This window comes from Telmatherina bonti (assembly GCF_933228915.1).
Source record: "Telmatherina bonti genome assembly, chromosome: 10".
NCBI classification, from domain to species: Eukaryota; Metazoa; Chordata; class Actinopteri; order Atheriniformes; family Telmatherinidae; genus Telmatherina; species Telmatherina bonti.
Genome location: NC_136628.1, coordinates 29,446,002 through 29,470,790, shown reverse-complemented (window position 1 = coordinate 29,470,790; position 24,789 = coordinate 29,446,002). Strand labels below are relative to the sequence as shown.

At 38.9% G+C, this 24,789-nt stretch overlaps 1 protein-coding gene across 1 annotated transcript in view; it reads left to right on the top strand.

Annotated features, from left to right (window-relative positions):
* Positions 1-24,789, top strand: part of tspoap1 (TSPO associated protein 1) — a gene marked incomplete at both ends in the record, with an annotated part of 62,835 nt that overhangs the window by 14,399 nt on the left and 23,647 nt on the right. The window contains 7 exon segments of the mRNA XM_079247454.1: positions 8,209-8,316; positions 8,642-8,770; positions 10,661-10,837; positions 11,488-11,670; positions 18,811-18,978; positions 24,448-24,531; positions 24,614-24,703. Of these exon segments, the coding sequence (XP_079103580.1) occupies positions 8,209-8,316; positions 8,642-8,770; positions 10,661-10,837; positions 11,488-11,670; positions 18,811-18,978; positions 24,448-24,531; positions 24,614-24,703 (939 nt within the window).

Sequence of the window (24,789 nt, the reverse complement as noted above, 5' to 3'; positions counted from 1 at the left end):
AATTAAAATGCAAATAAACCATCCACTTTCATTGGAATTAAGTTTAATTCTGAATAGAAATTTGCATTAGGAATTAAGTGTTTACATGGTCGTTTTTCATCAGTTTAAAACTCCCATGTAAATGCACGGATTGCGGTATCGTAATAAAGCTTGGAGAGATTGGTTTAGTATTATAATTTTACAATCACCTGTACATTGCTGAGCTAACTTTCTTATACGTATTTGTATACAGGCAAGTGGCGTGATTTTCATTTGTCATAGCAAATGTTTATTTGCTGTGCTGGGTTGGACAGAGTTCTAGATTTGATTTGTCCTCCCAATCTTAAGCCCTGCTTCCATCAATGGGTCCAGCTTTACTTTAGGCTGTTTCATAGCTGACTCATCTATTGCTCTCTGGATTGTACAAGGCCTAGCGGGTAAGAATATAATTGGCTGTGGAAACATGACAGAAATCAGAATTTGCCAAACCAAACTGCACCAAACCTTCCATCCCGATCCGGTCACCTCAGTTATAAAAGTGCTTCATATAAAGAGAAACTTGTTTCCATATTGGACCACTTCAATGAAATTAAGTCTGTTAGGCAGGATCTGGAGAAAGAACTGCCTTTCTTAGCCTTTTTTTTCCCCTACATTTGCTGTTCAATAACTTCAGTAAATTATTGCTTTAGCCACTTGCCAATCTTTGAGTTTGCCTTGTAGAAATATTTTTCAATAATGTTTGAAGCACAAAAAGCCTCCTGGATAAATGAAGGAATTTCTAGATTTATCAGGCTGACTCTTTCATGCCTCTGCATGAACCTGAGAAGACGAACCATAACCTGACTAACGTTAGGTTTCCCCACAGTTATTTATATGTAGGAAAAGTCTTTATTTCGAAGTAAGACATTTTTCTATCTGTTAAATAACCAACCAGTTGTTGTGCAGAGTCATGTATGGAAAAATGATTACCAAACTGCAGCAATCCATGTCATGCTTCAGTTCTGTTGTTGCTGTTTTCTACATGCAGCCGACAATTGTGACTCATGTTCATCCAGTTTCTGCAGTATGTTATGATTTTGTCCTCCAAACTTCATCAGCTGTTTCAATGGGAAAAGCAGGAGAGCTGATATAGTTTATGTAATATCAGTGATATTGCTCTACACTGTGGATGCATGGTTACTGTACACACTGTATGCACATCTGTGATGTTACACAGCTTTTTCACTCTTACTCCTCTTATCATGTTCAACAAAGAACACATAGCAATGCATGAGTACGTGTTTGCCTCTGTGTGTGTGTGTGTGTGTGTGTGTGTGTGTGTGTGTGTGTGTGTGTGTGTGTGTGTGTGTGTGTGTGTGTGTGTGTGTGTGTGTGTGTGTGTGTGTGTGTGTGTGTGTCTTTGTCTTGTTTTCAGTCTCCTCTCAGGCTTTTAGTGGGGGATTTCTAGCTGTCAGCTTAAAAACGCTGATGTTGGCGTTTGTATGTAACCCAGACATTTCCATACGCCTTACAAAAGCTCGCCGTGGATCTCAGACAAAAGAACAATCTGCTCATGCGACCTTATGAATATGTAAACATAAATCTCTGAAATTTTAATTATCTCATCCCGTTTTTGTTGCTTGCGTCATCAAGTCTCCTCCTGAATGTTTCTTTCTTCGGATTGCCTTTTGTATTTAGTCGTAACATTTTCAGCATTTACTGAAACAGAAGAATGTAGAAATTAGTTGAACATAAAGGAGCATGTTTTATCATGGTACATGTTTATGTGGCCTAAAAAGTATGAGCGCTATTAACTAATAAACCATGTAAGATCAGTTTTGTGTATTAATTAACTTTCATATTTAATATGTCTTATTTCTTTTTGTCAATCTGCCTGCGGTCCACATGATCTGATCACCTTTTCATTCTCAGCGCTCTATATTCTCCACATAAGCTGTTGTATACATTCTGGGAAACACAACACAGTGTAGTGAAATCTATAAATGAAAATTATAATAAGTGAAATTATAAAATGTCTATTTTTACATTTCAGTGTGTTTCTTGAAATTCAGAGCTTCCGATGGAATAGTCAAGAACTGGAAAAGGAAATGTTCCCAAAAATCCCAGAAAAATTTAAACCATAGAGGAATAAAAAAAAAAAATAAAAAAAAACAGTAGTTGACCCACATAATCAGAAGGCAATTCAGACGAGTTTTTGTAACAATGATTTTTTAATGCTTTTTTTGGACATTTAATTTGAAAGTTAAATATTTCTTAATAAAAGAAATAAATATATTTTCAAACTATTTTTGGTGTTTCTTCACTATTGTGTGGATGTTGGATTATAGCAGGGTTCATTTTGTGTTCATGAAGCAGGTTTTTGCCAGTTAATGTCATACCTGATGTCCTGTTAAAACATTAGAAGGAATTATGAAGCCAAACTACTTGAATTGGACAAATTTTCACATTTTGACGCTGCTATATATATTTTATCTTCTCCTCTCTGAGTTTTCTTCAGCCAGTTATAGTTAGTCTGTCTTTTGGTTGCGTTTGTTTGGTGAGTCACCCATGGTGCATATCCAAAACAAGCAGTTTAATATCCAGCTGCTGGCATATGACGCAGGCAAAATTTATTACAAATTTCCATCAAAATTTTCAATCAAATTTAGTCAGAAGCACACACACGTACATGTAAGTTTGCAAACTTTTGTAGCATAATTTTAAAGAGATGCTCAGATGTTATTTGTTTCATAGCATGTCTCTCAAGCAGCTGCAATCACTAAAAATATTAAGCTTTTGTCCTTGCTGTTGTTATCCACTGTTAGATTGTTGCCCAATAGCTGACACAAGAAAGTATATTCATATAAAAGTTGCAGTTGTCTTAGGCTTGTGATAAACCTGCACATATAACGGCGCCTGCACGTTCTCAGCTGGTGAACTCTGATCTGATGCACTGACACTAGGAAAGCAAACAGAGATGTATGACGCAACAAAGATCAACATGGTGGATGTCTCACTACCTCTCCTCCTGCTTATAATGACCAGATTCTTGTGAAAAGCTCATTAGTTTTAACACCAAAGTAAAAACTGGTAAATTTGTTTTTGCTCCATTGTTTACTTGCAGTGAATGAACTGTTTTCGGCCTTGGCTTCCCAGTAAGGTGGATTTTCTTTTCTTCTTTTTTTTAATGGTCCTTGGTTGGTATGGGGATTATTGCTCCCAGCAAGCAGCATGACATGGCTGAGAGGGTTTGTCCTGCTTGAGTAAAGTGTTGTGTGAAAGGAAAACAAAGCAAACCAAGGCGTGAAAAATTTCAAAATTCCCTGTCCAATTGTGCCCCGGATTATCCTGGAGTGAATGCTCCCTACAATCAGCACTCCCCTAAGTTATCACTTGCATTCACAGTCATAGCAGACAAGATGAAGGACACCGTCTGCCCTGCCCATGTCTTTAGCTTCCTGACAGACGTTTGTGGAGAGACCCCTGCCCTCCTGCTACTGAGTCGCATCTGCCTTGCTCTGCTGAGCCAGCTCCATGTGAAAACAGCACTGCTGTGATGGAGGAGAACTGTATGAATGCTAATATGTACACTGGCCTTGGGTAGATCTCACCACCTGCAGCCTTTTTCTCTGCCAGAGCAGGAAAGCAGAGCTGAAAGAAGCCTGCATTACCTCATGCCCCAGGAAAAGCCCCCAGTGTATTTCAGAATGACTCCCAGGGAACAATTAATTGACATGGATTGACTCCAATATCATTAGAATGAGAATGGAGGCAGGGGAAGATGAGTTCACTCTGGCTGGCCTTCCTCTAAGGATGATTGATTGTACTTTAGCTTTGTCATCCTGAGAGCAAGACCGAGGTGCAGGGACCATCTCACTCCCCCAGCGAGGACTCACAGGTTGATCTCCGGACCGAATAGTCTTACCGTTTAAAGCATGGTAGCAGTTTATGGTACCGGTTAGTGATAGCTGACACTTTATAGGCTTGAACAGGTGGTTTTAAGTTTTAACTGAAGACATCTTCCTGGCTGACATGTGGGAAACTAATTGAGATTGCTAAGATTACTGTTGCGCATCAGTGTTTATTCAGTGACATTAGCTGGTTTTATACTTTAATGTTAGACATGAGCTGTTACGGGTTCAACATCTTTGGGGGGAAAAAATCAGCCACTTTTTTAATATAAAACAGTTGTCAAAGCAAGAAGTTGGTTAATTTAGAAAGCTGACCCAGATTAATAAAGCTAATATTCTATTCTTTTTCTATTCTACAGTCATTTAGCGGGTGCTTTTATCCAAAGTGACTCACATATGAGTGAGAACAACACAAGCATGAAATCAATCAGTAGAGGACACATAGGAAGGTGCTGGTGGACTGTCCAGTTGGATGCAGGTCCTTACATAAATTGCTACAGGCTTCTTTTTTTTATTTATTTATTTATTCGTTTATTTTGTTGTTGTTGTTTTTCTCCCTTCCCACCCCACAATATTACCAATGTTAAAATACAAAAAATGAATACTATAATATTTGTTGCAAAGAACTGGGCTAAATTCTCCAACTCCTCTGACAAATATAGCTAAACTAAGTGTGGAAGTGCTCCTTGAGGAACTGAGCTCTTAAAGCTAATATAAAACTGAGTTGAGTGATCTTCCCTTTAACCCAGTTGATTTACAGTTTGATTCACTTTTATTTAAGTCATTAAAAAATGTAAATGAAAGCTTAGATATTGTCAGAAGATCAGCTTAAAATGCTTTTGGGGGCTGAAGCAGCCAAGACAGAGTAGGTAGATTAAAAAAAATAGCCTGCAATACTTCTTTAAAAGCCCTTGGCTGCATTATCCCACCAGATTATGACTATTTTTGGGAAAGCAGATGCCTCATTTTTGAGCAAACTGATCATAATGTGGAATCCCTTTTTTCTTAAACATTTCCTAAAATACCTACTTTGTTCTTTCTCTCTTGTATGCTAGTTATGCCCCTAAATATTTTTTTATGCTTTGTGTTTAGTGATGACATAATCATTCAGACTTTAATACACAGAGTTTAGGAATTTGCATATCTTATCCTGAATGTGACAGCAGAAGAGATAAAGCAAGTCAGCATGGTTGTATAAGTTTCAAGCCCTGAAAAATGAATGCATCATCTGCAAAGCAAAGGCTTTGATAAAAAATGTGCTGCTTTTAGGATTTTTTGAAAACTGCTTTGTAGTTTCTCAATGTGCTCCTATGCATCATCAAAAAAGGACGGAAAAAGAAATTCTTACCCTGTAGTGTCAGCATGTGTTAGATTTAGTTTTGCTTATAGATATGCTTCTTATCAAATAGATGAGTGCACATCGTGGACTGAAGTACCAGCAGATCTATTTGGTAATGTTGTAAAGCACTGCGTGTTTAATCTGCAAGGCATTCCTTCCTGCAGCATCAGGAGACAGTAACTCTAAAGAAGACTGTCACCAGTCTTACAGTCTTACAGAAGACTGTAAATAAAAGACATAGCAGATATTTCTCTCCTACTGTGCAAAAAAAAAATTTTAAATAATATTTTCTTATGAAAACTAAGTTTTTGTCCTGTTTGCTACAACCCACATCGGTAGGATGATCCATTCATAAGGATATGTAATGCAACACAGACATGATGTGAAACTTGTGGATTCTCTCAGTATGAGGCAGATAGTGCTGACATGAAAGTTTGCCTGACTACCACAGCACATAGTTAAAGGAGCACGTCAGATTGCTGTTAATGAAAAATGTTATCCATAAATGTGTGTTTAAAAAGAAAATGAGACAAAAGGATAAAGAACAGGATTTGCAATTATTGATTTTTATTTAGGGATATTTCGTTTTGTGTCTGTGTTGAGCTGCAATTTAATTTCTTCATAAGTTGCCAGAGAAACGGGAAGAATGAGCACAACATTTACATTATATTTAGGAAATAACAGAGTTCATATATTTCAAACAAGTTTGAAAGTCAATATTTGGTTCAACCTTTTTTATTTTTCAATACGATCTGAACCGTCTTCATCAAACTTTCCTCTAATCTCTTTAGGTGGACAGACTTAGTTTTCCAGTAGCAGACTGCTACTGGAGATACATTTGTTATTTTGGTGTACCTCAGATTTTGCTTGCTGTTTTATTTTCCCTGAGTAAAGCATTGTCTTATATTACATAAGCTTGTGTGAAACTGAGAAGAAAACATCCCACTTTGTGGAGTTTACTTGCTAACTTGGTGTGTATATTAATTTAAATGTTGTCCTAAAAACAATCCTATCTTGCCACTGGTGACAAATGCATTATCAAATTATTGTTTTGACTGCAAGTGTTCACACTTACTTTAGATGCTATTAGAAGTCTTTTAAAATATATTCTCTGCTTATGTCCAACCAACAAGCCATCACAGTGTGATTTTGCTATTAAAGCTTCATTTACCTTTTGGTATCAAAGCTTTTCAAAATATTAAAGGTTAAAAACTAAGTTTCCACAGATTATCTGTAAACAATTCAATCAAAATATTGTCTGCATGCGTTCACTTAGAAAATATGAAGTCAGTCTCTTACTAGTCTGTAACCAACTAACTACCCATGGAGCAGACACAGTTAGACTCAGTCTGGGCTACTTTTGGCTCTTCTGGCTCAGTGAAGGCATTGGCGACATGTGGACCACATACAGTCTGGATGTTATTAACCAGCCAAGGTTTGAGTTATGGCAGGGGTGTTGTGGCCCACATGTGGTCCAGATGTTGTTACCTGGCCTGGATTAAGTTACGGCAGGGGTGATGTGGGCTACATGTGGTGGTGATGTAGCTGAGTGTTGGCAGCCACACTAGCATAGCGTCAAGGCCAAAACCTTTGATTTAGGCCACTTTTGGGCCAAGCATTTTTTGCTATCTTGGAACCTGTTCAGACCAGATGTGCTATTGTTTTTTTGTTTGTTTGTTTGTTTGTTTTTTTTAAAGCATTTTTTTAGTGTAGAAGCCCAGCAGTACTGAAAACACTCCAGGGAGCCACCAGAGAGCGCATCATCTACAGTTTCCAGGACAACATTATCAAAATGACAGTCACATGACCTTTGTGCTGCACAATGTCATGAGGATGCTTGATGTAGTTGTTTCTGTGCTTCTGTAAAGGTTTCTGCTGTTTGTGCTAATATCTTAATTTGCCTAGATGTACATCAGAACAGATCTACGGGTGATTTATATGTGAATAAATCTTTTTTTTAACTTTGTTTCCTGCTTCTGCTGCCATTGCATTTATGTATGCCGGTGTTTTGTCTGCCTGATCCTGTGAGACTCAGGGGCCCATTAAAGAACCCGTGACGCCGAAGCAAAGTGGCCACCCTTCATTTAAATGAACAGCCAGCCGAGTGGATACTAAAGACCCCATTACAGTCTTGATTCCCATATTGATGATCTGCCACAGTGACTGCTCTGCTCAGCTGTCTCTTCAGTTTCAGCTCCCAAAATAACAAACTCATTTAACAGACATTTGGTTTGAGACATCTTTGGGAATTAGTTTGATGCCTATTTCTCATTTCTAACTGTTTTAGTTTGTACTAAAATCTAGTAGCTGTGTGGTGCAGCTTTCACTGCAGAGACCTGAAAGCAAAAGAGATTCCCTTTTCACTTAAAACAGTTTTTTTCAAACACATGGTTATCAAGTTTGTTTTTATACAAACTGAACGAACCAAACATTATTAGACTGACTGGCTCTATGGAGCTATAAAAATCCCAGTAAATTGAGGCCTTTTTTCAAACACAAAGAGCATCGACAAGCTCATAAATTAGTAAGAGCATTATCGTTGATTGGTGTGGGATGTATCATAAGTGTCTTATAGATATTCTTCTGAGACTTCAATTAAATGTTTAAAATGGAAAAAAATGAAGCATGATACCTCCCTTTCCCTATCTGATCTCCATAGTTTTTTTTTTCTTTTCTCTGTCTGGAACACAGAGGGAGAGAAAAGCTTTGCTTCCCATTATGCTGATGTGAGTTATTGTAATAGGTGTTTATTGGCATTTGTGGCCTGAATAAGCTTGTCTAATGAAAAGCCCTTTCAGCGGGCTGTCATCTGTTAGCCACCATTAGACAGCACAATGTAAACACTGGTCGACAGCCGAGAACATTTTCTCTCTCTCTCACATTTAATAAGCACTTCTGCTAAAATGAAGATCAGTCTCTTACTCCAAACAGAAAGTGATACTCTTTTGTGTAATTGGTGGTTTAAAGATGGAAACATCTTTCCTGTGCTGGGTTTTACAGAATGGGACAGATTATGGATTCCTGGTGCGTCAAAACTCGGAACTCTTGCGGGCCCTCGATGAGCTGGAGAAGACCTGCACCACACTGAGGGAGGAGAATGGCCTGCTGGTGAGACTAAAAATAACATTGTGTGCAGCCTTGATGGAAGCTTTTGTAGAAAGTAGGCCAGGTGCACAAAATACTGAACAAAAAGATGTCCCAGCTCGCTCAGTGTCTGGGTTCCCAAACGCTTTTTCCCTTAAAAGGTTAACGAATATTTTTGCCTTTTCCATACAGGTAGACCGGTGATTTTAAACAAAAAAAATGATGCACTGAATCCCTTTTCAGATAGTTATAAGCTCTTCTGAATGACTCTCTGTAACTTTTGTTTGCTATTCCTGTGCTAACGTTGGCCGCAGGCACTGTCTGATGATATTTGTTTCCATGTGTTTAGCGGAAGAGCAGTGCTCCAGAGACTGAGGAGAAGGTCAGGAGGTTGAGGAGGAAGAACACCGAGCTGGCTGTTCTCGCAAAGAGGCTGGAGGAGAGGGCTCGGAAACTACAAGAGGCCAACCTCAAAGTGGTATAACTCCTTTCATCAACAATGTGTTTGTCCCAACTCTTGATACACAACGCTGCAAATTATTTCTTTTTGTGCACCAATGCACAAATCACCCCATCAGCACAATGGTTGATCACAAGTTAGGAATGAGGTTTCAAAACTTGTAATGAATGGGATCCTTGTTAAAATATACCAGCAGCTTTCCGAGCTAATAAATGCATCTCTATAAAGGCTAAAATTACCTATTTTATTTGCATTCCTGTAGGTAATGTAGTGAGTTTACATGAATGAAACCTTCCTATTTAAAAAATTACATCACTCAAACTTAGTGATGTAATTGGTGTGTAATATCTAATCTAATCTATTAGATTATCTTAATACAGTTTATATATGCATAAAGTGGCATTTAAATATGCCACTTTCTGTCTGAAGCAGTTCTTGTGTCTTCAAGGCCCCCATTTATAAAACATTTGCTCTGATTAGTTGACTGATCTGACAAACCAAAACAGTATTTATGAACCCTGAAGCTTCCCAGTACACATCTGAATCAGAATAATTACCTTGACTAACAAACTCCTGTAGAAGTTGCTGGATTGCACGGTGAGACAATGTTATAATTACACATTGTGGAGTTGTTTGTCTTATGGATATTATTGTTTCACCAACACCTAATACAGAAAAAAAACATTCATACTCATAAAACCTTTAGAAGATTGGGGTCAATTATTGTCTTTAATTTGATGGCATCATCCATATTAGCTGCTCATTGTGCTAATACTTTGAAGTGCCCTGTACTTTTACAGACATTAGATTTAAACAATAAAACCAGTCAGTTGGATCTTTAATGCCTTTCATAGAAGAGTAAATAAGGAGCCATGTGCTAAGACTTGCTGCCAGTAACAGAATATTTTTTTTACAAAGGAGCTCTGCTGAGGAAATGATGGCCAATAAAAGCTTTTTACAACACGATCTCACAAAGCAACCAAAGAGAAGCCCTCCAACCAAAGAGCTACATGCAGTTCAGTCTCTGTGTTTCAGTGCTATGTAACCATACATACCTTTTACATATGCAGAAGTGCCATAAAACACACTGAATGAAAGGGAAAAGTATAAATATTCACAGTCTCTTTAAAGCCTGTTAGCTAAACAGATCGACTTATTTTACAGTAACACTTATCAAATACGATGTGTAAAGTTTCATATCAGGTTTTTATCCCAGAAAACACTTGCTTTAGGAAAATGATATGTGGTGTAATTTTATGGAAGAAAATACTGTGAAGTCATATGAAAATATGCTTTGTTTCTCCATGAGTGACAAGCTTTAAAATAAGCCTCAGCAGCAAAACAGATATACAGTAATATATTTAGATGAATATGCATTGTTTTTTTTAGAGCATTTAGCCATTTCATAAAGTCATGTTTCCCCTTTTTTCATAATTTAACACAAAAAGACTGTTTTTAACTTGTCAATTAATTGTTATTTTTGGTCTGATAAATATCTAGCCTCGTTACAAATGATGTGTACTCCATAGTAAAGGCAAATAATAGCATAGAATATCATTTGTGATTTGGTCCACCAAGATAAGAGCCAAAGAAGAAACTTTTTACTTTGTCTTCAGCTCCCACTAATCCCAGTATAGCCATAGTATACCTACAGCAATGAAATACTGATTGTAGACTAACCGCATTGAAATTATACATGGCTGGTCTCCAAGCAGAACAACTGTCCTCAGTGTGACAGCGCTGGCAGATCGCTGAGGAGCGCCTATGCAACTCCTGGATACCACAATCATTTGTGTTGTTCTGTAAAGCTACAATAATTTGTCTTGAATTAACCTTTTTTTTTGTTTCCCTTCATATATCCAAGACCTAAAATTCTTGTTGGTGATAACTCTGTTGTTCCTGCGTCAGGTGAATTGGCCGTCACTGTTGAGACCCGGGTCGGTGGAACAGTATAAAAGAGCATTCGCCCGTCAGCGAGCTCGCGATCTCGCCCAGCATGCTGATGTGTTGCTGTCCAAGGACAAGGAGATTGCTGCTCTGCAGCAGGAGTGCAGAGAGCTGGAGGCACAGCTGGGCACCACTAAGGTAATCTCAACACAATTCTCAGTAACCAAAGTTTGTTTCACTCAGCCCAGACTGAACCAGAGTCACTGAATCACTCTTGTTTTAAGTGCTGAAATTTTCAACCCAATTCTCCATGTTGAACCACTCGTCTTCTCTGCATCAGGCTCCTAATGCCACGAGCTTGCTCTCTGCTGGGCAGCACGGGTACTGCTCATCCCAAACTCCTAAGCCCGTATTACAACGGCTGCGTCACTGCTGATGTGCAGATAGATGACACTGCAGGAATAGGCTGTCTTTATCACTGCCTGTTTTTAATTACCAGAGCTGATTCTCCTGAATGTGAACATCTGTTTGGGTTTCCAGGAGTTAGCTGCACCTGGATGTTAGATTCGCTCATGTACTTTGTAGTTTCTGACATTATGTATGATTTTACTTGAAGATATTTAAAGTAAAACTTGACTTTTACATTTGAAACAGTTTCTATTTGTTATTATTTAATAAATAGTATGTTAAAGTGCTTTTAAATCAACCTCAACTTCCTTTTATAAACAGCTTTTGATAGTAATGAACATAATCACACTTTGAATCCAGTATTTTGGTTAGGAACTGAAATGTTTAATGATACCAACATAAAAACAATGCGCTGAAATGACTGTCATGTTTCTGTGCAGGGATCTCCTGCTCAGTCTCGCAGAGCGGAGTTTGAGAGCCTTCTCCGGGAGTCCCAGAAGGAGGTGCTGCGGCTCCAGAGGCAGCTGTCGGTCACCTCTTCCACGCAGCAGCGTACCCACAGCCCCGACCCCAGCGGTGCAGAGAAATGTGGAGAAAATGCCAAAGAGAAGGGGCAAGAGAAGGTAAAAGCCATTTAGGAATAAAACCAGGCTCCTCACTGACCTCTGAAAAATCTTAGATAGAAGCAGGCAAGCTTCATATTAGCACAGTAAATAAATCATAAAATCAAAGTATAACATGTGATGTTGCTCATTTATTCACACACGCGATGGTTGGTGCTGCAACATGTTTGGATTACACATATATTAGTGATGTTTATTGAAGCTATGTGAGTTTTTTTCAAACCTATTTTATGTTTATGTTGGCATAGATGCCGTTTTAGTGTTACATAATGGCTTGTCATTGGACTCTATACTAATCTGCCACAAGCTGTAATGAGGCGATTCCCTGTCTTTAACTTGGACCTGATCAAAGCTACCAAAGTCATACTCTCTGATCCGCTCTGCATTTAATGCTGATCTTCTCAGCATTCATTGCTCTCATACTCTGCTGTCTGTTCTCTTACATATTAGTCCCCTTAGAGTGGAAACAAAACAATGTTTGTCAAATCTCTGAATTGGTTTGCATATTCCAATCTCTATACAAAATCTCATGTATCCCAAATGGTTTCGATCTTTGATAACAGCCTAATTTCCTGCTGTCCTTTTTGACAGATGCATTTAAAGGCACAGCTTCTGGGCATAACATTCAGATCACACAGGGCAAACATCTCATGCATGGATACTGTTTTGTTTTTTTTGTTTTTTTTTATCAATTCTCCACTGACAGTGAGGAGGAGTAAATTCTCTGCCTGCGAAGCTCAAATGAGAATGCCGATTGTGGTAATCTCTCATCTGTGGGACACACACGCACTCACAGTGCCACGCGCACACCCAGAAAGGGGCCATGTTGTGTGAACTCTAATCCCCTCTAACAACAGAATGGTACAGTCCAGTAATCCGCTCTCTGTTGCTGTAGCAGCGGTGAGAGGGTTTTGGGTGGTAGGTAAGACTACAGCCGCAGCGAAGACTTTCCTATCTCGTCCTGCTCTGGATAACTAGCAGGCCAAGGGGGAAGCCTTGACGTTGCCACAGATCACACGAAAGGGGTAGGTCGTCTTGTGAGTTTTGCTGTCTTAAGTGCAAGTCTCAGTTTGTTGTAGCTGTCTTTGGGTAAGCTCTTATGAGTATCTGTTTGCTGTGAAACGGCTAAAAAACTTGAGGACATAATCAGTGTCATGACAAATCAGGGGTGTAAGAGAATTGGCTCAAGCTAGAGGGTCCTGCATTTGTGTTTAATATAAAAATCACAAGCTTAGTCTTCAAGATTATCACTAAATTGCATGCCCCAACATCTTAGCATTACAGTTTTACTTTCAGCTAAAGGGATTTTTCTTTTAAGTGACATTGCTGTTGTCTTTTTTTTTTTTTTCCAACTAATTTGAAGAAGCCCTGTGGTAAATCCCACCTTTGTGCACGTACATTGTCAAATTGTATTTGACTATTTATAAAAGACAGGACAAGCATGAGGCCTAGTCAAGGGCAGCCTGTCAGAAACCCGGTTTTGTAAGTCATATTTTGGAGCTTCCAGATGCAGAATTCAGACAGACTGAATTAGTGACAACGTGGTGGAGCGGTTGATTGGTGGGCATCGATATGCTCCGCATTAAAAAGAAAATCAACGGCCAGGCCAATCCATTAAGGTGCTTTTAAAAGAAGTGATCCAGTTACCCGTTTCAGTAGTCTGCAGGGATTACACCAATGTGCTTATGGCATTCAGGGCCTGCTGAATGGGATCTGACACTGCTTTAGTATGCATGGGCCCAGGGTGTACTAGATCCTGTAGTGTACATGGACCACAGCAGTGGGGAAAACGGCACAATTGCACCTCATTGTCTGAAGCCGTGTGAAAGTAAAGATGATCTGCTGGGCTGCCAACATTTGGAGAGACTTCACGCGTGTGATAACATTCTTCATCACATTTTTTATAGCTCTATGATGTAGCACTATTAACTTACTACTATTATATTTATATTCACATCTGTGTGCATCCATGCACTGTTAAATATACCAGATCCTCATGAACAATGACATTGTCACTACTGTAGAAGTGTTCTTCTGTTTTTGAGTGGATTCTTTCAAGGCTTTTAAAGAAATAATCAATTATTTTAGTTTTTTGTTTGTTTTTTTTAAATCAAAATCATTTCCATCATACCAAAACTATTTGTGTTCAGCATTTATGACCCGATTTAAAACTAACTAAAATTTCAAATCAGCCAAATTTAACAAAAACGTTGTTGAATTCTGTCATTTTTTTAAGTTAATAAACTCACAAGCTGCAAGTATAATTAAGAATATGATCAGGCAGAACTCAAGTCACCCTTTCAGGCTGATTTATATGCAGCTGCTAAGCATTTAATTTGTTTATTGAATATTTAGTTACATTTTGAAATAACAGAAGCCTCTTGGATTAAGTCCCAAATACTTTACCTTTAATCCTGGTATGTATATAGATTTTTTTTTTTTAAATTTAAATATGCTTTTTTGTTTTTATTTTATTATAGGAAATTTATTAAATTGAAAATTTACTAATATATTTATTAATTTAAAAAATGCTGAGGGGGGAAACAGAGAAAAAATAGATGAATGAAATAAAAAAAATAATATGAGATAATAAACACTTTCATCAGCATTGTAGGCAGAAACAGGACAATTTCACTCAGTGCTGTAATTTTCTCTTGTCAGCAGCTTTTTTTCTTAAAAGCTCCACCTGTTATCAATGACTCATTGAGATCATTTGACATTTAAGATTTCAAACAGAGAAGAGTGTCATTGTCAAAATCTAGGGTAACATTCATTCATTTATTTATTATCCTAACCGCTTATTCCGATTAAGGGTCGCGGGGAAGCTGCAGCCTATCCCAGCATTCTTTTGGGCAAAAGGCAAGGTACACCCTGGACAGCTCTGAAATAACACAAGTTTGTTGCCTGATAAGGAGTTAAACTCACTCAAGACGAATGATATGGGTAGTGCTGTAAATTTAGCTGGAGTGTCTTATTCACTTGTTATGTAACAAAAACAGTCATTTATGCAGATGTATTATCATCACATTTTTCAGTCACGTTATGTTTTTGTTTCATTTTGGTTTTTTACTTTTCCAGAAATTACACACCATCATTTTGACACAGTTAACTGACTATGCAATGCAATGAAAAGTCAAAATGAACATAATAAATGAAGTAAATCAGTCACACTTCATTTGTGACGCTGTGTTTTTTAGGACTTCAGCTGGAAGATGAGATGCTTGACTTTATGTCTTATAAAACAGACCAGTACCAGTGTTAACAAACAAGGAAAAGTAACTTTTACCGTTCTTTAATCTCCTTTCCTTTCAGGATGTGTTTATTGATTAAACAACTGCATTTCTAGGAAAACATTTAATTCTGTGCAGCAATATATTTTATCGGTTATTGGCCAATCATCTGTCTGTGAGGACTTTGTTTATAATGACAATAGAGAATCTGGTGCAAGCATGAACACAATTTTGTCAATTTAATTGTTCATTGGTGGATAAGAATTAAATATCCTGCTCATCCTGTTTCATCTATAAGATCATTTGATTAGTATTTATGTATTTATAGAGTAATATTGTTGCCTTTGTTTGGATGTTGGACTGAAACAACTAATGAATATTTCCTTGTTTGAGTGAATTTGATGCTCTGAAGGAGTATTTTGTCATTAACTGCAAAAATAAATACTTTTTTCTATTAGTCTTATGAAATGAGTTCATCTAATGCTTAATTAAGGGAATAGTTTTAACATAATGAAAAATAGGAAATATATGATTAAAAAAACCACCTGACTATCAAACTGAAAGGCAGGATAACACACGCCTGTGATGACTTATTTACAATAGGAGCTGTAAAGTCTGTTTCAGGCCATGTGCAGCTATAGCAGACGTCATTTTATATAGATTCTTTTGACATGTTTAAGATGTATGAAAGTACAAAATATTTTAATACAGGATGTCTTGATAATGAGCAAAGAATTACAGACGTTTTTCATGTTTGATCATTGAACTGGATTTTTCTCCTTCTAGACAAGAAAATAAAAGCTAAAATGTCTCCAAGCAAAATGTCTTAAAACTGCACACTTTGTTGGGTCTCAGTAGATTCTGTGAGGTCAGTGTGTTAGCACATAAAGCTCTGAAATGATTTATTATAGATTAGGCTTTGGCCCGATGCACTCTTTGATGCCCCCTTTTTTCTCCCTGCATTGTATAAATGAGACATTATGTAATATTCTTCTCGCTGAGTCCATTTGTCAAAACCATGTTAGAATTATATCATATGCTGCCTGAACCCTGATTAGATATGCTGTGAACTCATCATTTTGAGCTCTCGCATTCCCTTTTGCAAAAAAGCTTTTTTTTAAGGAATTTCAGTGGAAGAAAATACTGATCTGAAGTTTTCACAAAGTGTAGCTCATTAAAATGTCTCCACTTCTGATACAGAAATAAACCCTGAAGTTCCTTTTTGCTTTTTACTAAGAAGTTAAGATTTCCACAAATGCTGCTGGTGTCTCTCCCACTTCAGCTGCCAGAGTTTAGCAGTGAAATCCGCACACTTAAGCCAGCCCACTCAATGTGTACAGTATGAAGTGCTTCAAGCTAATTACGATTCAATTTAGGATTGACTGGTTTAACTGTGTCTGACCCAATACAAATGTGGGAATTTTGCCAGGACACGGCTATCACCTGGCATGCCTGCACCTGTGACTTGACAGGATCTGTAATGATCACTAAAAGGACTCGCAGGGCAGAAAATAAGCAGCTAGCAGGAAAAAAAAGCAACACTTTTATTCCCGTCTAATGTTCTTGTCCAGGAGCCAAAGGAATTACCGTAGTGCCTCCTGCTAGCCTTTCGTCACCACCTTTAATACCATCTGGTCGGGTTTCCAAAAGATAAACCTGGGATAGCCTCACTTATCTTCGCAAACAAGTCAATGATTTGATGCTGAGCAGTCACAATAAGTTACCATCATGAAATGGTAACACCCCCCCCCCCCCCCCCCCCCCCCCCCAACAGATGGAAGCTGTTGCATATGTAGCTAGACAAGCTAAAAAAACAGCAGAACGCTATCATTCAACATGCAGCGCCTGTGGACTGAGTTGGTTTTCACCATTTTTGCTGTAATTACATGGATGCATATGCTGCTGTGTGAAGGATCAACTCTCATATTAGAAGCACAAAGTCCCCCTTCAGCAGATAATACATGCTGTTATAGAAATTAATTTCTCCATGTGGTTTTCTGGCGTTCCCCTGAGAAATCAGCAAGGAGAACCCGGGCCTGATGGGGACAGAGATGTGTCTGTATAAAACAAAGGAGAGTGTAAAGGATAGATCCGCTTGCTGCACGTGGCAGAGCGCCTTTGATCTTATTATTGGGTCATGGCCTTGGCTGCACTAGCACAGTTTTACTCTCGGTATTAGTAGGTTTGCTCTAAAAGTAGATACCGATTTCTGATTCTTAACCTTTAAACACTATCACTCTACCCCCCTCCCTACCTAAAAGATCATTTGGTTTATGGAGATAGATTTGTGACAGTAATTGATTAAGACAAGTTACTTACGGTGAACCGTCCAACCTAATTAGAGAGGACAAACTCCCTGCCAACTTTTTTCAGTCAGGTTGGAGACACGAGGGATTCCCTCCCTCCCCAGGATTATTCTTTGATTGCTGTTGTACCAGATGGAAGGAGGTGTCCTGCAGGTTATCGCTGGCTTCTGTGCTCCAACACACCAAACTGAAATAATGGGTTGTTGCAATGAGGTTTACAAGAAGGTCTTGGATCCATTTATTTTGAATCAGGTGTGTTGGAGCAGTGAGTCGGACAAAAACCTGCCAGGATAGCGGCCAGCAAGGACTGGAGTTCGACATCCCTGCCTTAATACAATATACAAATATCATACATACATAAACATCTATGGACCTTAAACTGATCCTTGAAGCACCCTATGTAATATTCTTGTGTCTGGACTTAAACTTATTTTTTTTTACCAAAGTGTGGGCTGTTAGGTAAATAGCTTTCTAGTCCAAAACGATACTTCTGAAGCCATACTTCTCAATTTTTCTAACCAGTAAGTGATGCTTCTTCAGGTCCTCTTTGTATCAGTATTCAGTATATATTCAGTTGTTCCTTTACTAAATCAGTCAGTGCCAAGCCTGTCAATCTCATATTTATACTTTCAATCTACATTCCTTTCAGGCACAGTGGACACCTATGTACAATGTTTTTTCTCGCATAAATATGAATAAGAAAGGCATTATTGTAAATGAACCACTTTGGTGGATGTTAGTCAGTTATACAATTCATTACCACTCACTGAAGAATAAATAAATGTATGATATCACTGAACATAAATGCATACATTGTAATTATGGATGTTTGCCTTTGTGATAAATAGGGAAAAAAAATGATACAGCTATATTTTGTAAAATATTCACATAGTATAATTATGAATATTATTTATACATATTATATGGAATACATTATAATAAATTGAATTCAATATATATCAATAATAAATAAAAATGTATCATTGCATGTGTCTATAAAGGTAAAATACTGTTTAAAAGGTGGCGTTGTTTTTTTGTTTTGTTTTTTTAAATCCATGCATGAAAGGGATAATGGTGGTCTGTCAGCAGCTGATGTTTCTCAACAGAACCATCAGATTGTTTTAGAACTTTCTGGACAACTGGACAAATCCTGATATGGACCCGTAACTAGTAAAGTGGTCCTTATGTCCGGATTAGGAGTAGGAACTACTTTAGCTTCTTACATCAAGTTGAAATTGTACATTAGTGGCTTTATAACACCATCAATAACACTCTTTACTGTTAAATGTTGACATCATCCCAGTCCGTACTGGTTTTTTCTTAAAGCCATTGACAATGCCATCAATATGATTTTCTTCCACTGCTCTTAAAGACATAGTAAATTTGCTCATGTCAACAGCATTTGCACTGTCTGTCTATCTACGGCCTTTTCCAGATTTAGTCCATATCATACAAAGAATGAATTGAATCTATCGTCTACTTCCTCCCGTTCTGATCCAAAAGACATGGATCAGAACAGGAGGCTTTTATTACTTAATAGTGGATCTTTTTAACATTTCCTGGTGAAAAATTTCCTGATGAATTATTCTTCCTGCCCCTGTTAGGTTGTAGAAGAGACCCCGTGTGTGGCATTAGATGAAGCTCCATCCAGGTGTGAGAAAACTCCCGCAGAGGAGGAGGAGTCGTGGCTGCGAGTGACGCCCCATCCGGGCCTTAGCCCGACCGCCTCCCATCAGGAGGAACACACAGAGGAGCAGCACCTACAGTTTCTGGTGAGAACATCTGGTATCCGATGAAGATGTTTTTCACGTTGACATTGATAGCTTTTTTTTTTAATGACAATTTAAAAGAATAAAACAAAACAAAGTAGCATGCAATCAGTTATTTTGCACCCTCCTGCTGACAAAAAGATCACATACTGCATCATTTCCTCACCATTATCAAATATAGGCTACAAATAACTTGTTTTATTGTGTTAGTAATGTAGTGGTTTAATGATTTAAACCACTGTGCTTTCAAACCGGTCCACTCCAGTCCTCCACAATGAACCCGCTCAGCAGCAGTCACTGTATATTGTGCCAACTTTCAGGGATCTAGCTTTGCAATCCACTTTGCATTTAAAGTGAAGCTGGAATATGAGTTCAGTAACTGAGCTGACCACCACTGATGGAAAAACTACAGTCAGATTTGTTATGTAATGCTGGGATGATCTTGTCGCTTGGAAACAGACAAGCAGCACATCGCTCTCACTTTTAACTCATTACAAGCTGGTGCAGCTTATGCTGCTTTTGCCCTTCGAATCAGACATTTTCTGAGGAAACAGTTGTTTTCTAAGGAATATTGATAAACATTAAGAAACATGAAACTGAAAAGTTAAAGATTTTCATGGACAAAAGAAAAATGATATTTTATGAAAAGTCTCTGGGCATAATTGATTCATGTAACATGTTTTTTTTTTTTTTTTTTTTTTTTTTTTTTTTTTTAAGTATTGCTGAAATTCTGTGTCAGGACATTGTAGACAGATTGTCAACAGTGTGACTCACACAGATGACAAGAATTAATAGCAGGTAGAGCTGTCAGTCCAAGTTAAAGCAATGACAGTACAGTTGCAACCAGACAAGCTGCTTCATAGCTGAATCATAAACGTCACTGTCTGCAGCAGTCACACAAGTCCGGAAATGACGTTTTCTTGCAGCTTTTGAGGCATGAAGCCCAATTTTTATAGTTTAACTCCGTGTTTGACTAAAAACATGGTGGTTCTTTGATATGATGGAAAGATTTTTAGTCTGTCTTTCATAAAACATTACTTACAAACAGATAAATAGATTATTTAACAACTGAGAAATGGAGTCATTGTTGCCTTGTACTATGTGTCATAAGTTAATGTTTGCTGAAGTAGCTACAGCTGGTCTGTATTTTGTACTGTGCTAATTTGCAAGTATGATGAATGAATGAAGTTGTCATAGTTTAAATATGTAAAGTAATTCTCACAGATGTGTTTATTTGACTGCAGGTATTATTTCCTTGGAAATGGGAGAATAACTTGCAACCTCATGGTGCCTGTTGGACCCACTTTGACCCATTTATCATTTGCATTCCTGCGTTTATTAGGCTACAAAGTCACCCTTACAACAAATATAGGAATAAATGGGAAAAAGTTAGCAAAATTAAAAATAAAAAAAATGGACTCAGCAGTGCTGGTTACAGACATTTCATATCCTTTCTCATTTTAACACATAAATATCATATTTACTTAAGTTTCTACCCTCATCATGTGGATCTTTGTAATTTGGATCATTTAAATTTGTGCCAACGGCTGCTTTATATACGACTGACCCTTTGATCTCGACAACTTTTTCTTGGAAAATTCTTCCATTCTTCTTGGCAGATTCTTTTAAGATCATCAAGGTGTCAGTGTTCTGGCAGTTTCAGGTTTCTTCAGCGACGCCGCATTAGGTTCAGGTTTAGGTTCTAGCTGATCACTCCAGGACTTGAACAGATTGTTGTTGTGTTTATCCAGGTTGTTGTTTTGCTTGAAACCCATAAACCTGCAGCTCAGGATTAGTTTTGTCTGTTTTTCTGCATTCAACCGGTCTTCGAGCCCATCATGTTCTAACATGATGTTAAAAACTAGCTGCCCGCTGTGGAGAACATCGGTTGTGTCTGTAAACATCTGTTATCCTGGTTTTTGTCATGCATTGTCAGATCCTGTCAGTGCTGATAAAACTGTGACCAGGTCCTTGATGGGAATCATCATGCCGAATCGGCATTCAGTCTGTCAGTCAGAGAGATAATAAGGATTAGTTTTTCAGTGTTTATAATGAACAAATTAACAAGACACGCAAGTTCATTTAATGATTGAGGAAAGCATAACTGTATAAAACCATTCAAACGATTAGTTAGTTTAGAATAAGATGTAGGTATCTGAGTCATGTAATGCCTTTTTTCCATTAGTATCGACTTGTCTCAACTTAACTCGCCCCAACTTGTCTCAGCTTGGTCCCGTTTCTTTCCCATTACCATTTAGTACCAGGTAGAAAATGGGCGGGGTTTTTGTGAAATCACTGTGACGTCAGTGTTGTGCACGACAAGCTCTATAACAACACAGGACCTGGAGGCAACTTGGTCTGCGGCTCACTGGTCGCTGACCATAAATCGTATCCATCTGTTGGAACCACTTCCAGTCTCGTGTGTTTAATCCACTCCGACCATTGTGGTCCTTGACCTGCCGATGGTCCCTTCTTTTTCAGCTTTTCTCGACACTGCTGGAAACTTCTTTGCTACCCGTAGACATTGAGTTGAAAAGTTCTTGATAGATTTTTTCATTTCATCTAGTTCCCTCTGCATCCTTTCCTCAGCAACCAAGCAAAGAAATGTCTCCACCTCAGTGTTGGACCACGGAACAGACTTTTGTTGCGCCCTTGCTTGTCACGCAATGTAAACAACTTTTTTTTTGCGAGTTTGAGATGCTCTTCCAGTGATATCACTCTCTGACCCTGACCTCTGATTGGCCGCACCCCTGACCAATAGCGGCATGCAGTCTGGCGACGTCACACACAACCCGACTCGGCTTGCTTAGAACCTGGGCTGAGGAGTTACCAAAAAAATACCGGTAAACGGGTAAAAAAGCCTCGTGGAAAACCCTACAAACCGAGCCGAGGTGAGTTAAGTTGAGACAAGATGCTACTAATGGAAAAGGACCGTAAATGTATGAAAACATTACTAAAAGAGTGATGTAGTAATGAACAGCGTATATGGAAACTTGGGATTTTCCTTTGTAAATGTAATGTATAGGTTACCAATTCCTCCTTCACATGAGGGTCGTGTCCTCTTGCATAGATGTAGATTGCAAGGGTATCTTTTATAAATCCAGCCAACTATTTTCTTGCCACTTTGTCCAATTAAAGGTCGTGGGTCAGCTGGAGTCTATCGCAGCAATCACTGGGCAAGAGGCAGGGTACGCCCTGGACGGCACACCAGTCCATCACAGGGCTGTATCTTTTCTCACAACTGCTTATTGATATTGATGTGGTGTTTTACGGCTCTTCAGAAACCATCCTGACGTGACAATGTTTGAATAAAAGGATGTTGTTAAAGAGGTGAAGCCCAGTTGCTGGTTCACATCATCCATGCTGATGACAGCTGAGACTGTGAACTCCATCAGACCATGGATCCTCAGCCACTTCACCATAAGGCACCAACAGTTATCCTGCTTGGAAAGATGCCCCAAAGGAATTCATAATGACCATTGTGCTCTTTTGTTGCACAGAACACTGTTAATGGTCATAAAAACTGTTTGTTGTCAGAGGAATATTTTCATTACTGCAGGAGTTTTCTAGTGTCCCTCTGAAAAATGTTGCTTTTATCAACATTTGGAATAGCGCGAGCTGATGTGTGGTAGTAAAATTTTAGTCATTAAAATCCAATAAGATAGAGTGAGTAAAATCAGTTGAATAATAAAACAGACTGAACATAGTCAAGTAAGATTCCAATTAATGCAAAAATAACCAAAAGGGGTAAAAAATCAAGGAATCAACCTCCGTCTGTAGTAGAGCTAAAGAAATTTTAATTAGCTTTTTTCACATTTCTAAGGTCTTGGCTGTTCTTATATGAATAGGTACGTTGTTTCATGATTAGGATCAGCCACCGTGTCTGCACGATCTCTATTTTTATACCTGGATCTTAGAACTTCTGAAAGCATGTGATTAGTCGGCTTCAGTGTTCTAGCTGGAGTATAATGAGACAAAAGTTTCACGAGACAGGTTGAGGACAACCATTTTAGCCTAAATAAATCAGTTCTGTAACAGACAGGAGGTCAGTGGATTCAGGTCATTACTGGTGGTATATGATCAAGCTTTTTGTTGCATTTTGTTGCAGGACAGTTTCCTTTTCCCATCGTGACTTGGTTTTTCCTCTAATACTATCAGAAGTGAGAATGTATGGAGATAAATGTCACATTCCCAGTGATATCCACTGGTTGACCAAGTTATGAAAGCATGTGAAGAATTCAAGGGAGTTCTGAAGCTTCAGGTTTGCATTGTATGTATTAAAGCCAGCTAAGGTAGACTGTGCAGTCCTCTGGATTAAATGCAGAGGGAACAGCTCGGTCCAGAGCCAGGAAAAACCACGAGTTGCACTTACTGAGCAACTTAAGGAGAAAGGCTTTTATCATGTGATAGGAAGTTTAAGTTTTCAGTCAGGATATAATGATACAACAGGACATCCTCGCATTCATCCGACCTTCATCAAAGCTGCAACTGATGCACAATCGGCTAAATCAGACCACAGATTGCATTTTAATTATCTTTATTGTCTCGTCATATCATCACTGGTTACAGTGGACTATCTCTTCCAGTCAGCTGCTGCTGGTGGTCAGCAATTAGCCCGTGTGCTCTGTAGCTTCCCTCCACACAGCCACTGTGATAATGTTTTATTGAGGTCCTGTGGTCATGCTGATATAAGCTGATTTCTCCGATGCTGCTTCTGCATGTAAGCTGCATTTAGAATAATTAGAGGATGCTAAGCTTTGTAATTCCTCAGCTCTGCTGTGTCACAGGTCAGCATGGAAGCCAAAGTCAGTGTTTTCTGTGTTGCAAGGTGTAAACAGAAAATAATAATTGTCACTACGTTACATGCAGTAACGCGGACTCTGCGGCGGTCTGTCGTGGTGAAGAAGGAGCTGAGCCAGAAGGCAAAGCTCTTGATTTACCAGTCAATCTATGCTCCTACCCTCACCTATGGTCATGAGCTGTGGGTCTCGTATCCAGGCGGCTGAAATGAGTTTCCTCCGCAGGGTGGCCGGGCTCTCCCTTAGAGATAGGGTGAGGAGCTCGATCATCCAGGAGGGGCTCAGAGTAGAGCCGCTGCCCCTCTGCATCGAGAAGAACCAATTGAGGTGGCTAGGGCATCTGGTCAGGATGCCTCCTGGACGTCTCCCTGGTGAGGTTTTCCAGGCATGCCCCTCCAGGAGAAGATCCCGGGGGGAGACCCAGGACATCTTGGAGGGATTATATCTCTCGGCTGGCCTGGGAACGCCTCAGGACCCCCCCCCCCCCCCCACAGAGTTGGCAAATGTGGCTGGGGAGGGAAGTCTGGGCTTCCCTGCTTAGGCTGCTGCCCCCGCGACCCGACCCCGGATAACTGGCAGGAGATGGATGTTACATAAAGATTTTGATAGGATCCTTGAGAAGAAGTGGAATCAAAAATAAGAATACATGTGTTTTTCATCACTGTTTATTCAGGAACGTGAGTTGAGCAAGAAGAGAAAAGAATGTGAAAATCTTGAGCATGAAGTAAAGAAGCGACAGAAGAGATGTCTGGATTTGGTAAGCAGTCCGTTTAGTCCAGCATCTCCTGAAATTCTGGGATCAGAAGTTTAATCCAAACATTGACTCGTGTCTGTTCCAGGAGAGCCAGCTTGAGGATGAGCGAGGCAAAAATGAGCAACTAAAGGAGGAGGCAGATCTCCTCAGGAGGAAGGCACAGCTGCTCGACCAGGTTGGTGTCTCATTTTCATCCATTTATTTTGCCATCGTAGTGGTCAGTTGTGGTCATAGCTTCACATTGAAATGAGCCGGAACGAT